General features: G+C 36.4%; 2 protein-coding genes across 2 annotated transcripts; one reads left to right on the top strand and one right to left on the bottom strand.

Annotated features, from left to right (window-relative positions):
* The first annotated feature begins 1,966 nt into the window (after window positions 1-1,966).
* Window positions 1,967-7,632, top strand: LOC133325780 (lysine-specific demethylase 5). The gene is made up of 3 exons (XM_061534502.1): window positions 1,967-3,290; window positions 3,609-5,020; window positions 5,084-7,632. Exons 1-3 carry the CDS (start codon window positions 1,976-1,978, stop codon window positions 7,559-7,561), a joined length of 5,205 nt encoding a protein of 1,734 aa, XP_061390486.1. The 5' UTR covers window positions 1,967-1,975; the 3' UTR covers window positions 7,562-7,632.
* Window positions 7,633-13,258: 5,626 nt separating this feature from the next.
* Window positions 13,259-14,777, bottom strand: LOC133325776 (very-long-chain (3R)-3-hydroxyacyl-CoA dehydratase). The gene is made up of 6 exons (XM_061534498.1): window positions 14,616-14,777; window positions 14,437-14,553; window positions 14,192-14,368; window positions 14,056-14,113; window positions 13,651-13,996; window positions 13,259-13,595 (listed from the first exon to the last, which is right to left on the bottom strand). The coding sequence occupies exons 1-6, from the start codon at window positions 14,775-14,777 to the stop codon at window positions 13,268-13,270; spliced, it is 1,188 nt and encodes a 395-aa protein (XP_061390482.1). The 3' UTR covers window positions 13,259-13,267.
* Between the last annotated feature and the right edge of the window lie 968 nt (window positions 14,778-15,745).

A 15,745-nucleotide genomic window follows, 5' to 3' on the forward strand; every position in this document is an offset into this window, starting at 1 on the left:
TTTTTCTGAAAATTTTTCCAGAGGTAGGTATTTTTACCCTAATTATGGGGATATCTTTTTTTCTTGGGGGACGTACCCGGTTACCCGGTTATTTGACCCGGAAGTTCGGGTACGGGTACCCGGTTATATCCGGTTCTACGGATCCGGTTAATATAATATGGGTATCATTTTAAAGGTTATAAAAATACCTTTCCATTGAGTGGTAATATGATGAGGTTATCTCAAACCATTTTGGAGATATAGTCAAAAAACTGGGTTTTGGTCCCCGATTTTTTTGAAAAACTCCCTAAAAGTCGAACTTGGGCCCATTATAGTACCTCTCTAACCCAAACTCAAATGATAGATCACAATTTGCCCTTTCCAAAATGGTGCGATATGTGGCTGTATCTGTTGTGGATCAAAAGATATGGGCCTTAGAACCCTACAAAAACAAGAAAATTCTGTCGCGTAGCCGGTGTTGGTATCTGTCCACAGGAGAAAGCCTTAAATCCCCGGCCGAAGGCCGGCTACACAAAAAATATTCTATTTAGAAGGATTTTCTGCCGCGTTAGCCGGTGTTGGCATCTGTCCATAGGAGAAAGTCTTAAATCCCCGGCCGAAGGCCGGTCACCCAAAAAAATATTCCATTTAACAAGAGATTCTGTCGCGTAGCCGGTGTTGGTAGCTGTCCATAGGAGAAAGTCTTAAATCCCCGGCCGAAGGCCGGCTACACAAAAAATTATTCTATTTAGAAGGATTTTCTGCCGCGTTAGCCGGTGTTGGCATCTGTCCATAGGAGAAAGTCTTAAATCCCCGGCCGAAGGCCGGTCACCCAAAAAACACCATGCTATTTAAAAGGAGATTCTGTCATGTAGAAAGATTTTCCTTGTTTTATAGGGTTCTAAGGCCCATATCTTTTGATCCACAACAGATACAGCCACATATCGCACCATTTTGGAAAGGGCAAATTGTGGTCTATCATTTGGGTACTGTTTAGAGAGGGACTATAATGGACCCAAGTTCGACTTTCAGGGAGTTTTTCAAAAAAATCGGGGACCAAAACCCAGTTTTTTGACTATATCCCCAAAATGGTTTGAGATAACCCCATCATATTACCACTCAATGGAAAGGTATTTTTATAACCTTTAAAATTATACCCATATTATATTAACCGGATCCGTAGAACCGGATATAACCGGGTACCCGTACCCGAACTTCCGGGTCAAATAACCGGGTAACCGGGTACGTCCCCCAAGAAAAAAATATATCCCCATAATTAGGGTAAAAATACCTACCTCTGGAAAAAATTTCAGAAAAATTTGATCGTTTTTACTAAACTAGAGTTGTTCCGACAGCTCAAGTTTCTTAAGACACAAAAAAAAAAAAAAATCTTAAAAGCTTTCACTAACAGAAGAATATTTTAGAATTTAAAATGTTAAAATAATATATGTAATTATGAAATTTTTATCGATGCCGCCCTTAGGAACAAACACGAAGGTTTTCCCGTAATCGAAAAAAATGAAATTTTTATGCAATACTGTGGGAAAAGTCCTATAATAACAATTTAGTAAAGTATATATATATATATATTATTTTTTTATTTTTTAAATTTGTTAAAAAACACATGAGTTAACAATCATATCCATTGTCTTTTTTGTTCGTAACAACTTTACTGAGTAAAATCTTCCTGTAACATTTAACGTCTTTTGTGAAGTTTTAGGTAAAAGGACCAAATTTTGTACAAATTGTTTCAAAATATCGAGTATGCAGACCGACAGACCGACTTTAATGAATTTTCTATGTGGTTGTTGTTGAGTAGTATTTGTTGTAGTTTCGCAGTTATCTTTTATAATTGTACCATGTATTTACATACATGTTTGATTGTCTTCCTACGAATAAAACCAGACATTTATAATTAAAAAAATAATGATACTAAATTTTAATATAATGGAATTGTATTCTCTTTTTAGTCTAAAATATTTAAATATCATTGAAAATGTCGACAAAAATCACCGCCAATGCTGATAGTAACAGTAGCAGCACGTCTAGTAGTCCAGCTACAACAGCTTCGGCATCGGCAAATACTAATGGTACTACTACACCAGCCAGGCGACTTCGAGCAAGAACATCGACCGGTGGTAATGTAAGTGGCAGTGAATCTGCTCAGAAGAAACAAGGACTAAATTCAGATACAAGTGCTGGACCGACGGTAAGCAGCAATGAAGAAAAATCTAGTGCCAGCAAAAAATACCACAGTAGCTGTCCCCAGCCGACTAGCTCCGGACGGAAGGAAAAGAACCATTCTCAGCCGCATAGTTCGAGTACATTCAATATGAATAAAACTGAAGAATTTCATTTTGATACACCACATGAGTGTCCAGTTTTCCGACCTACTCCGGAGGAATTTAAAAATCCCTTGGCTTATATAAGTAAGATACGTCCAATAGCTGAGAAATGTGGTATTGCAAAAATCTTGCCACCAGAATCTTGGTCTCCACCATTCGCCGTCGATGTGGATAAACTCAAGTTTACTCCTCGTGTTCAGCGTCTAAATGAGCTCGAGGCAAAAACACGTGTAAAATTGAATTTTTTGGACCAGATAGCAAAGTTTTGGGAACTGCAAGGCTCTTCTCTAAAGATTCCCATGGTCGAAAGGAAGGCATTAGATTTGTACACGTTACACCGCATGGTCCAGGAAGAAGGTGGCATGGAACAAACAACCAGGGAACGGAAATGGGCCAAAGTAGCTAACCGAATGTCATACCCATCGAGCAAAAGCGTTGGTGCCACATTAAAAGCGCACTACGAGCGCATACTTCATCCGTTTGAAGTGTATACATCGGGAAAAGTTCTTGGCCAATCTGTAACTGGTTCATCTACAGCAGCCGACGTGAAGATGGAAGATGGTACGGATTATAAAGCTCATGAAATTCCAACTCGCCAGCAGATAGCACCACCCAATGAAAACAATGCCAGGCGCTCTAAACGTTTCGCCAATTCAAATGCCAGTTGTGGACTCGGATCCAATCGGACATCAGTTAAAACTGAAACAAAAGAAGATTTTAAACGAGACCTAATGAACTGCTTCAATGCCTCGGCAGCTTCAGCAGTAGGTCGTTCAAACGCAGGAAATGGAGTTTCTGCCCAGAAAAAGGCTCCCGATCCCAATGCAGCTGTGGATCCTCTTATGAAATACATTTGTCACATCTGCAATCGAGGAGATGTGGAGGAATCCATGCTCCTTTGTGACGGCTGTGATGATTCATATCATACATTCTGCCTATTGCCGCCTCTATCGAGCATACCAAAAGGTTTGAAATCATTCATATTGTACATTTGTTATATAATATATGTAGATACTACAGTTGTTTATATAGGGACTATATACAATCACTTTCAAATAAACCTCAAATCTATCGAAATATAATATTTTTGTAAAACATATACTTATAAATTGAAGTGATTTCCGACTAAAATATTTGATAAATATTCGTTTTAAAACGATGAAAATTCTATGCACAAATGAGAAGTCGATTTTAAGTCACTTCGAATTCCCTTGACTAGTTTATCAAATTTATTTTCCTAACACATATCGAGGCCCTGTATCATCATTACGTTTCTTTTTTTAGGAGAATGGCTTTGTCCACGTTGCGTTGTTGAGGAAGTAAGTAAACCCACTGAGGCGTTTGGATTCGAACAGGCAGAACGAGAATATACACTACAGCAATTTGGACAAATGGCCGATCAGTTCAAAATGGACTATTTTCGAAAGCCCGTCCATTTGGTTCCCACGGATTTGGTGGAACGCGAATTTTGGCGCATTGTGTCTTCAATTGACGAAGATGTTACAGTTGAATATGGAGCCGACCTGCATACAATGGATCACGGTTCCGGATTTCCCACAAAAAGCTCATTGTATTTGTTGCCAGGTGATCAGGAATATGCCGAATCTAGTTGGAACTTAAACAATTTGCCACTGCTCGAAGATTCAATTCTCGGTCATATTAACGCGGACATAAGTGGAATGAATGCTCCGTGGATGTATGTGGGAATGTGCTTTGCAGCATTCTGTTGGCATAACGAAGATCACTGGAGCTATTCGATAAACTATTTGCATTGGGGCGAGCCAAAGACATGGTACGGAGTGCCTGGTAGTTGTGCAGAACAATTCGAAGAAACTATGAAACAAGCGGCCCCCGAATTGTTTGCATCGCAGCCAGACTTGCTTCACCAATTGGTTACAATAATGAATCCCAATATATTGATGAATAACCGTGTTCCGGTGTACCGGACAGATCAAAATGCCGGAGAGTTTGTGATAACGTTTCCCCGCGCCTACCACGCTGGTTTTAATCAAGGCTACAACTTTGCGGAAGCTGTCAACTTTGCACCCGCAGATTGGCTAAAGATGGGGCGTGAATGCATCAACCACTATTCAATGTTGCGCAGGTTTTGTGTGTTTTCCCACGATGAGTTGGTCTGTAAGATGGCACTGGAGCCTGCAAAACTTACATTTGGCATAGCCACCGCTTGCTACATAGATATGGCGGAGATGGTGGATTCGGAAAAGAAGTTACGCAAATCCCTACTTGAATGGGGAGTCACACGTGCCGAACGTAAAGCCTTTGAGCTCATTCCTGATGATGAACGCCATTGCCAAGAGTGCAATACCACTTGCTTCCTTTCTGCTGTGTCATGTGAATGCACAAAAGGGATCGTGTGTCTGCGACATTACACTGTTTTGTGTACTTGTCCTCCCGAAAAACATACACTTTTGTATCGCTATACACTGGACGAAATGCCATTAATGCTGCAAAAATTAAAATCGAAAGCTCAAAGCTTCGAGAGGTGGCTGTCCCGTTGCCGGGATATCGTGGATGCAAACACTCCGACGTCAGTAACCCTGCAGGAGTTGCAAGAACTCTGCAAAGAAGCGGAAGTCAAGAAATTTCCATCATCCCTACTTATTGATCGCCTAAACGCCGCCGTGTTAGAAGCAGAGAAGTGTGTGACGGTTATCCAGCAATTGGGAATTAATAAAGTGAGTATGAATTAATGTATGCGATAAAGATAATTTGTTTCTAATTGTCGTTTGTGCTTTCAGGTTCGAACACGTTCGGATAATAATTTAGAAGCAGCGCAGTACAAATTAACCATGGAGGAGCTTGAGCTTTTTGTGCAAGAAATCGATAATCTCTGCTGCACAATAGACGAAGGTGCCTCAGTTCGTGAGTTGCTGGTTTTGGGTAAAAACTTTTTGGAGCGTACTTCTGAGATTTTGAAAGTACCTCTAGAATCTGTGGAGGAGTCCGAGTTGGAAGCAATAATTGGGGAAGGGAATTCCTTACGCATAGAGCTACCTCAGATTCAACAATTAAACATGCGACTCCGACAACTTAAATGGTACAGGCGTTCACAGGGACTTCGTGCAGGAAGTGGTAAACTTACCTACGAAGATATAAAAGCATTACTGAACGTGGCCGAAATTGAACCTACCGAACCTGTTATAGATAAGGAGATTAGAAAGTTGCAGGAAATAGGTGCCTCGATCGAAGCTTGGGAATGTCAAGCAAACAAGTATTTCAATTGCAATATACAGCGACACGAGTTGGACGAAATTGAACAATTTCTGAAGACTGCTTCCGAGATTGAGGGCCAAGTCCCATCGTACGGTGTTCTGAAGGACGGACTGAAGAAGGCAAAAGATTGGCTACGGTCTGTAGAGCAGTTACAAGCCAACGATCACTTTCCATATTGTCACACACTCGAAGCCATTGTTGCTCGGGGTTCCACTATTCCCATAAAACTGGAAGAGCTTCTGCGCATGCAGGGACATCTAAAGAGTGCACATGACTGGAAGGAAAATACAGAGAGAGCATTCTTGAAAAGAAATACGTTTTACACATTACTGGAAGTGCTTATGCCCAGGTCAGAGCCAGTTATAATCGATTGTGATCTAAAGAAACCATTTGAAGATAATTTCGTGAAAGAAATGAACCCAGCTCAAATTGTTGATTCCTTCAAATCAGCAGAAGAGAAGGAATTGCGTGACATGAGAGAACTGAGAAGACTTAACATGAACAAAAAACCAACCCGTGACGAATATTGCCTTTGCAAATCATCCTTTCAGGGTGTTATGTTTAATTGTCAATTATGTAGAGATTGGTTTCACGAGGACTGTGTTCCACCGCCGGCCGCCCGTGTCTTTTGCCAAGCAGAAGAAGGTCAGAGACCGAAATGGTTATGTCCATCGTGTGTACGCTCTAAAAGACCTCGGCTTGAGACAATTTTACCACTGCTGGTATCTTTGCAAACTCTCCCCATACGTTTACCAGAGGACGAAGCTCTGCGCTGTCTCGCAGAAAGGGCCATGAACTGGCAAGACCGAGCACGTAAAGCCCTGGCCTGTCCTGATGTAGTAGCTGCCATAGAGGTTATTACATCTGCTTCCCAACCACGCTGTAAACAGAAGAAACGTAAGACGGGAAAATTGGCCGGCGCAGATCGCAAACAAAGACGAAGTAGTCAACGAAATTCAAAGGACGACGGTTCGGACAATGCCGACTCGGATGACGAGTACCGTCTTCATATTGTCGAGGAGAATTTCAGCAACGACGACGAAGAAGAAGAATCACTTCAAATTGACGATGCCGCAAACTCGAATAATGGACACCGCTTCCAAAAATTATTGTCAGACAGTGAAACCGACAACTTGGATGAACTTATGATGGAAGGTGACCTTCTAGAAGTATCACTCGATGAATCGCAAGAGCTTTGGCGTGTACTATCGGCAGTTCAACCTTCCAGTAACTCGGAAGCAGCTATTTTGGTGGAGCAGCATCAATCTATGTTAAAACAACAAAATCATAACCAACCCAAACCGCCTTCCAGTGTCAATTCCGCAGCGGAAGATTCCAACGATAGTCTGCTTGTACAGAGTAGTCCCAATAGTACCAGTAACAGTGGTAATGGACGAAATTCTAGCACCTCTGTAAAGAAGCGACGGTCTCTTGACCCAGCAACAGGATGTCCGGTTCCACGAAAAAAAATTGTCACCCCAAGCAAACAATCGGTGTCTGCCTCCAATAATACGTCAGCTAAAAAATCCGCCAGAAAATCCGATGCCACTTCAAAGATGTCTGAAGAAAATTCTGAAAACTTTACGCCCACCAAACAAGCAAATGGTGGTTCGCAATCAAATAGCTTAGCTCCCGGTTCACAGAAAAAGCACAGAAAACGGGTAGGAAATAACAATACAAGCAACAACAGTTCGGGATCTGCAAGTCAAAAGAAAAACTCTCAAAGATCACAAACTGTCCAGCAAGAGGACGACGAGGAAGAGTGCCGTGCGGAAAATTGTCACAAACCAACAGGTCGCGAAGTGGACTGGGTTCAGTGTGACGGTGGTTGCAATGAATGGTTCCATATGTACTGTGTCGGTCTTAACCGTAGCCAAATCAAAGCAGATGACGATTACATCTGCATTCGCTGTTCCAAAAATATGAATGCCGCAGTTACCAGCGGTATAACATCATCAAATACAACAACAAACCAGAGAGGTAGATCGCAGACGGCGCGATAAGAGGATTAATGTACCATGTATACATAGTAAATATTAGATCGATATTAAATGAATTTTTGTTGTGTGCTGCACAGACTAGTTTTTGGGCGAAATTGAAAATACATTGGCCTCTCATTTACATCCGTACCATATTGTTTATCAGCATCTGCCTACGAAACCGCATTCGCTAGGCATTGCACAATTGAGATTCGTTAATCTATACTTTTCTGCGGAAAACCATAACATTGTTAATTATATGCACTAGATTGTCAACATCATCAATTGAACTTTGAGACCACATTATTTAAAATGGAGTAATGGAGTAATAAACTGTAATTTGTTTCCTTTTTTTGGGCGTTGAATGTCGTATGATGCGGTAAATTCAAGAGGATCGGTTCTTAGATGCATAACGATATGTTGTATGTAATTTTATTTAAATATCACTTTAGTATGTACTGTATTATTATGCCTATTTAGTAATTAATACGATGTGTATATATGTTTTCACATACATATATATGTACACAAACAGACGGATTGAAAATCGCCCAGATGGACAAGGAAACATCAAAATTTCACATTGTATATCTTTTTATTTTTATCGTGTAAAGACTAATTTTGACATTTTAAATAAATATGTATTTCACTCTTGATATATTCTTACATATACATATACATACATATTTTACGAAACCTTAAACTTAAATTGATGTAATTCTATATAATAAAATAAATGTAGTATTTTAAACAAAACATTACGTTTTAATTTTTCTTTTCTTATGCACAGAGGAACAAAGTGTTTTTCTCTATATTTGCATATTGTAGAAAATATTACATATTTGGTCTGTTCCCGTACTGCAAGAATCTACTCGATTTTACTATTTTCTTCGATATCATAAAGGAAAAAAGTGTTAACGGAGTAAAAAATAGTAGATTCTTGCAGTACGGGAACATACCAATTATGTTATTCTATGTAACGGATCAAGGCCTAAATAAGGTCGGGGACAGTAAGCACAGGTGAGCAAGGCTTATATAAGGTCGGACAGTAAGCACAGTTGAGTATAAAGTTGGCTGTCAAATCATATTTTGAAACCTATACATACATACAAAATTATGTTAGACGTCAAAACGAAAATATTAATATCAACCTTGATTAATATCTTGCCAACATTAATTTTAATTTATATCGTCTTTGTGAAGCACATTTGGACTATTTCAAGAGTTTAAAGAAGATTTTCAAGTAAATTATCCTACAAATTAGAGATTGTGTTGTGTTTTGGCTGTGTTTTTTATTTAAAGGCGAAAAAGAAGCATTGAGTTTAAACTTAAGTTTTCTCTATGAATTCGCTTACTGGCCTTGGTTACGGATAAATAAAAAGTTTAGAACCATTTTTTTTTTTGTAAATTGTAAACAATTTATTGTAAATATTAATGCATGATAATAAAAGGTATTATTTTAATTAATGCGAAAAACTGGAAACTTGATAGCTGAAGAATTTTACAAAGAAAGACCACATTTGTCGTGTTTTCTTCTTGTTCTTAGCATGAATACTAATTTAATAACTAACAATGCAGATACTGCAGAAATAAAAACTACAAAGTCAAAAATGGTGATTGGTTTATTTAACATTAAAATTTGTATTTTCATATATTTTATATTTAAACATACAGTTGTAGTCAAAACATGAAAATATGTAGTAATCTCTTTATTTGAAGTTCAAAAATATATCAACTTGGTATTTTTTCACGTTTTAGGTTCAATTGAAGTGTAATTGTATTTTTTCCCAGAAATGTTTGGTATTTTGCTGTAAAAATTATTTTGTTTTTGCAAAATAGTCAGGCTGAATTATTGATAAAGTACATAACTCGATATTAGCTGGGTCAAAACATATGCAACTCTGACGAATTTAAAAAATACCGTTTTTTCAATTCAATTCAATTTTATTTAACTTGTAATTCAAAGCCTTCAGGCCCATTTAAGATAAATTACAAAATGCATATGATATGCTTAACCTAATAAAGGATAAACTACCCAAAAAAAAAAAAAAACAATAAAAATTCAAAAAATTAAAACATAAATTCATACAATCGTAAATACCATATATATATATATTACATATTAACAGAATAAATAAAAAATATTAAGTGCACTTTCAGAAACTTTCACAAATTAAAATAATAGGCACAAAGCGCAAGAACAAACAGGTGAAACCACCAAAATATAAATCTATTATTTTCCAAAGGTCAACTCCAACAGGAATTGATACAAAAAAGCATCAATTAATATCACCAGAAAATATCTGAAACAACAATTTTGAAAAAATATTTACAGAGACGCTAAAATTTCTCAAATAAATAGGAAACAGGTTAAATATTCTGGCTGTTCTAACCACAAAAGAATTTGTCATAAGAAGAGAAGCATTAGGAACAGACAATTGATTAAGTCGCGTAGAGTGCAAAAAACGAAACGATTGAAATAGGAACATAGGCGATTGAGCTTTCATCATTTTGAAAAAGAACAACATTAAACGTATTTTAATAAAGTCATGAAATAAAACCCCAAGGAATCTCATATCATACGGCGTTACATGCGCACGATTATTCAAATTATAAACATAACGAACAGTCCTGCTTACCGCCAACTGAACAAAATGTAAAATAAAATGCGAAGTACCGGAATAAATCTCCAAGCCATATAAAATCATTGGCATTATTAACGCCCGAGCCAACCTCAACCTCACTTCTAGAGGAAGAATCAAATCGGAGTTTATAGGTATAATTATATTTTTTCGCAAAGTTTAAAATTTCATGAGTGGTAAGAGGTAACTTTAATAAATATTTAGTAAACAAATTGTAATAATTTCGGATTGGGGTTAATAAAACGCATTGTGGGCAAATAGATGTCCAAAGAAGTTCAATATCACATATGATGAATAAGTATAAAGCCACAATCCCAAAAGTACTGATAATTTGTCTATGCAGATGGTCAAAAACAATAATTTATTACTTGTTCCCAACTTGTTCTCAAAGGTTGGGAGTTCATCTAAAGGGACGATTCGTTTTCGAATGTCTTTAAGGGTCGTACCTAATTTATTGTGCTCTGTACAAAAATACTCACCTTCTCACCTTTATAGAGTTTGTTAGATGTCCGTATTACCCAAATACGCAAGGACTTTATTTGCATCTGTGCCAATTGAAAACGGCGATAATGGATGAAAACATTTTTTTTAATTGATCGAAAAATTTTTAGGTAACATTCATTGAAACACATGTATGTATTTAACTTTTGAGGTAAATAAATTTGTACGCACCGATCCCGATAAATATAAAACCACGCTTACACATATAAGTGGCAATATCTCAATTATAGGTAAGATGTTGAAGCGATAGAAATGTAAATTAGATAGATTTTCATTCATGTTTTTCAAACTTTATTTTGAGGATTCGAAAATGTTTCATTTTTAAAATAAATATAATTTATTTGTTTGTTTACATTTTTCTGTCAAATGACATTGACACTAGTAAAACTTACAAAAACAAATTTCCATGTGGTTGTTGTAACGTTTGTTGTACAACAACACTTGCTTTTACCTTCTATTATTATACCATGGAATACTATATATATATATATATATATATATTTAAACAAAGTTGCAGACAAGGTTTATAAAACCTTGGTTACAGACTAAATACTACTGGAAGAGTACAGCGACAACTTAGAGACTACCCTTCTTTAATTAACAACTTTATTCGATGAGATATTGAATTTGTGTGATACAAATGCTAATGTATGAAATTACTTATGGCACACTTAAGCATCCGGTCGACATGTTGTTGACAGTATTTTACGGCGTCACATTCTAATTCAAATGTTCAAACGATTACTTACATTACAGTGATATACTCTTTTGACAACGGCTCTCTTTGAACCTTACGTTTGTTTCGAAATGTCAACGAGACAACTCTGTGCTGTCTGTCATTTGGCCGTTGTTGGCAACAGTAATAATTTTTTGTCCTGTGTAGACGATGGATTTTTGTGTATTTTTTGTAGTAAATGGAGTGTTGCAATGCAATTTTCGCAATTTTTCTGTGATTAGCTTGTGCAAAAGTATGTTCGAACAAGAGCAGGGTGCTAAAAGTGTGTAAAAAATTTTATATATTTGTTGTGCTGCTGCTCCGTCGTAGCGCACATCATTTTATTTAAAAGCGATAAAATGCATTCGATGTGGAGTTGTGTCATGATTTTATTTGTTGATTCAAAAAAGGTTAAATTGGAACAATGTCTGGAGCCTAGTCCATGTTAAGGTATTAACTACAAGTGTCAAGCAATCTATATCCTTCACGCGAACGAAGTTCCTCTACGAAGGCCTACCCCACACGAATTAGTTGTTGTGAATGAAAGGAAAAGGAAAACACGTAGTAACATAGTAATTGGCGAGGAGTTTCTAAAGTTTCCCAATTCTGGTAAGTATTTTACAAAATATATTAAAAAACAAAAAAAAAAAAAAAAACAAAAAATGTACGAAACACTGAAATATATGTAAACATTAAAGATTCATTGGAGGACGAATTTGGAACAGTGGCCTTACATGTTGTTCGCGAAAGCCATAAATAATATGTGTATGTATAATGTTGCGTGTTTTGAATAGAGCGTTTGGCAGTGTCCTTGTGTACGTTCGCCGCACTGTTGCTGCCACTTTTCGTATAAGAATTTAAAACTATGAATCAATTCCGCATAATGCGATTCGTTTAACTACGCACTTGGCTCTCCAATGTCAGTATTTTATTGGTATCATGTTACTATTCGTCACCTATACTATGCAAAGTATTTGGCCAGTATACGATTGTTTTGTCTATGGAAAACCGTGCACTGTTTAGAGGAGAAATGTCAAAGTTGTCAAAATTGCATTGCTATACATAGTCATGAATTTACGAGTTTACAACGTGTTTTTTTTTAATTTACAACCGACTTCTTCGTTTCTTTCAATTATAGCTTTGCCTATAATCAACTGGTAAACAGCTGCAAAATTCCTATTCTAGCTTAAGTAAAATAATTATTTGATGGGAAAATTGAATAGTCTGTCCAATCTATGATCAGTAGTTCATTATTTAAATAGGAATTTTTTAACTTAAATTTCAATAGTATTATTAGTTTAGAGGAGAAAAGTGGGAACTGGAAGGTAATTGTCAAAATTGCATTGCTATACATAGTCATGAATTCACGAGTTTACAACGTGTTCTTTTTTTTGAAAGTTTGCAACCCACTTCTACGCTTCTTTCAATTATAACTTTGCCTATAAGCAACTGGTAAACAACTACAAAATTCCTATTCTAGCTGAAGTGAAATAATTATTTGATGGGTAAATTGAATAGGCTGTCCAATCTATGATCAGTAGTTCATTATTTAAAAAGGAATGTTTTAACTTAAATTCCAATAGTATTTTTGGCTCATGAATAATACCTTTTTGTAACTAATTTGGATTTGTATAAATCATTGAAGTTTATAAGCGAGAAACAATTTCGAAATAAAAATGCTTGTTTTACTTATTTAATTTCTAGTTTATTATGGCCTTTTTTATTTATGCAAAATTTTTGCAAAAATAGAAAATAAAATGGATAATTTCTTCTTTGGTTACGATATTAAAATTTTTATTTGTATGCGCCACAAAGATACACATCAAGATCAAGTGAGCACAATATAAATAATTTAGTTAAGAGATTGCATTTCTATTCACTGAGTTTTCGTGATCGTTGTCGCTTATTTAATTTCTTGGCTCTTGTTTTGGCCATGTGTGACATAAGCATAAATGATCCGGGGAGTATTAGTACGATGATGTAGATTTTTAAGAAAGTCGGCATGTCGAAACATATGTTCCACTTGTTTGGCATTTCGATGCTGAAACGTTTCGTTTCTTCAAAATACGGAATGTTTCGTAATATAATTATTCCCTCACAAAGTATGCCTAGTGGATACAGAGGTATCCATATTGTGTAGCGGATCCAGGTCAGTAAACCATACTGCATTTTCAATATTTGACTAACATAGTACGGGTACCTGAAAAGAAACCAAAAATAATAAAATGATTTTTTTTATTATTTCATAGACTTACCGAAATATTTCAATCAAGGACCATATTACGAAAACATAAAACACGGCAGGCTTCGACTGCATCCTTTCTTCAAATTCAATCATCACGAAAAGAACAAAATTTCTTCCAGTTACTTGCATAAATGGTATTATTGGCGAACCTTTTGTATATCCGAACATTGGGTGCAAAACTTCCAGATATTGTAACAATTGAATAAATTTCATAGCATTGCCTACCAATGCGTATGCGGTTGGTATCATAGATGGCCCATCTCGATAATATCTGACGGCTAAAACACTTAAAACATATAGAAAGCCAACAAACTGCACCAAGTTGTATATCACCAGATATACTTTTTTGGAGCTTTCTGTGGAGAGGATATTCATTATTTATTATTCCTTCTCTATTCAATTTGAATTATCTCACCTTTAATATAGCCTATTTCTTCTTTTTGCAAGCGTTCATATTCCTGTGAGTAGTCTTCCTGAAATGGAACAAACGTGTTGCAACAGTTCACTCAACATAGAGGTAAACTAAGGCGTAAATCCGATTCAATTCATACCTGAACATTTCGTGGTTTTTCCTCTTCGGCCAAATCGTCTTCTGTTTGCCAACGATCAAAATCAATTTTTAACCAATGGGGTTTCTGGGGAGTGGCAACAAGACGAGGCCACCATCCCTTTTCGCTTTTAACAATATTGAATTCGATTTTGTTATCAAACACTCTGTAACGAGATTCCTGTGGCGAAGCAAGAGTAGCAGAATTATGTACTCTAGTAGGATATTTCATGTCATTCCTTATCATACCTCATCGTCGATAAATCCATAAAAAGTAATTTCGAAAGCATAGTCGTTCAGACCCCTGGCACCGATACCTTTGGACTTGAAATAAAGTTTGTTGGGTGTAAAATCCACATCTGCGAACTGTGAAATCCAAAAAAATATGAGTTTGAACTGCGCCTAGGAACTAAGTGCCGTCACATTACCTCTGCATCTTTAAGATCCACTTTAAGATTGATTTGGTATGCCGTCTGAGCCCAATAAACCAATGGACTCAATTGTTTTGTCGAGGCTAGTCTTGCTCCATCGCTTCGTACTTCTCCTGGTGGCACATTTAATTTATCTTTCGAATTTTCTTTTTCCAGCATTTTCCAATTTATAGACAACTTTTCTTCTATTCACAGGAAGAACAGCTGTTTCTGTGTATTGTAAATTTCAGTTGTGTGATAGCCGTGAGTGAATTGTGGGTATTCAACAAATAACCGAGTACTTGCTCCATCCTGTTCTCGAATAATAACACATGCGCATGAAATGAAGTTACATTCAAATGATATTTTGTATTGCCGAAACTGAACCAATGTTGCAATTTACAGTAAGAACAACAATGATTCTATTCTCTGATATGCCGAATCTATTTTAAATAATGCCTTTTTTGGTTTAATCACAATGAAATTTACAGATCTTTTATTTACCCAAAATAATATGATATAATTATACAAGGTGGTAGAATAAAAGAACATCAACTTCAGTTTTACATTTTAAAGTAATTCGTCCAATTAGTATACTTATCACGTTATCTAAATCTGCGGAGTTCTTAATGGAATTCCATATTTTAGAGTACATTAATGGAAGGACGTTATTGAACAATTCTCAATTTGGTTTCAGGCGTCGCCATAGTACTGCTACATGTTTGCTCTATATTACAGATACCATTAGGGAAGCTGTTGGTAATAATTACGGTGCACTATGTCGCGAGTTCATATAAACAACGGCCAAAAATAGAAGGAGTTATCGTAAGTTAATGAAATTTGGTACATGTGCTTATTATTGGCCTAAAGAGCAACTGACAAAAAATTGGATAGGTCGGACCAAGATTTGTTATACCTCCCATATTGGGTCTTGAGAATGTCACCCTTTTTGGCCTATAAAATCTTTAATATTCAAACAAATTCAATGAAAATTGGCAATTTACATTTACTTAGGCCTATAAAGCAACTGACCAAAAACAGGGTAGATTGGACCAAGATTTGATTTACCTCCCATACAAAGGGTCTTGAAAATTTTACTATTTTGGGCTATAAAATCTTTAAAATTCAACCAAATTCAATGAAAATTG

This window comes from Musca vetustissima, unplaced genomic scaffold (genome assembly GCF_032173495.1).
Source record: "Musca vetustissima isolate MV318-11 ecotype Yass unplaced genomic scaffold, APGP_CSIRO_Mvet_v1 utg37729, whole genome shotgun sequence".
In the NCBI taxonomy this organism is placed as follows: Eukaryota; Metazoa; Arthropoda; class Insecta; order Diptera; family Muscidae; genus Musca; species Musca vetustissima.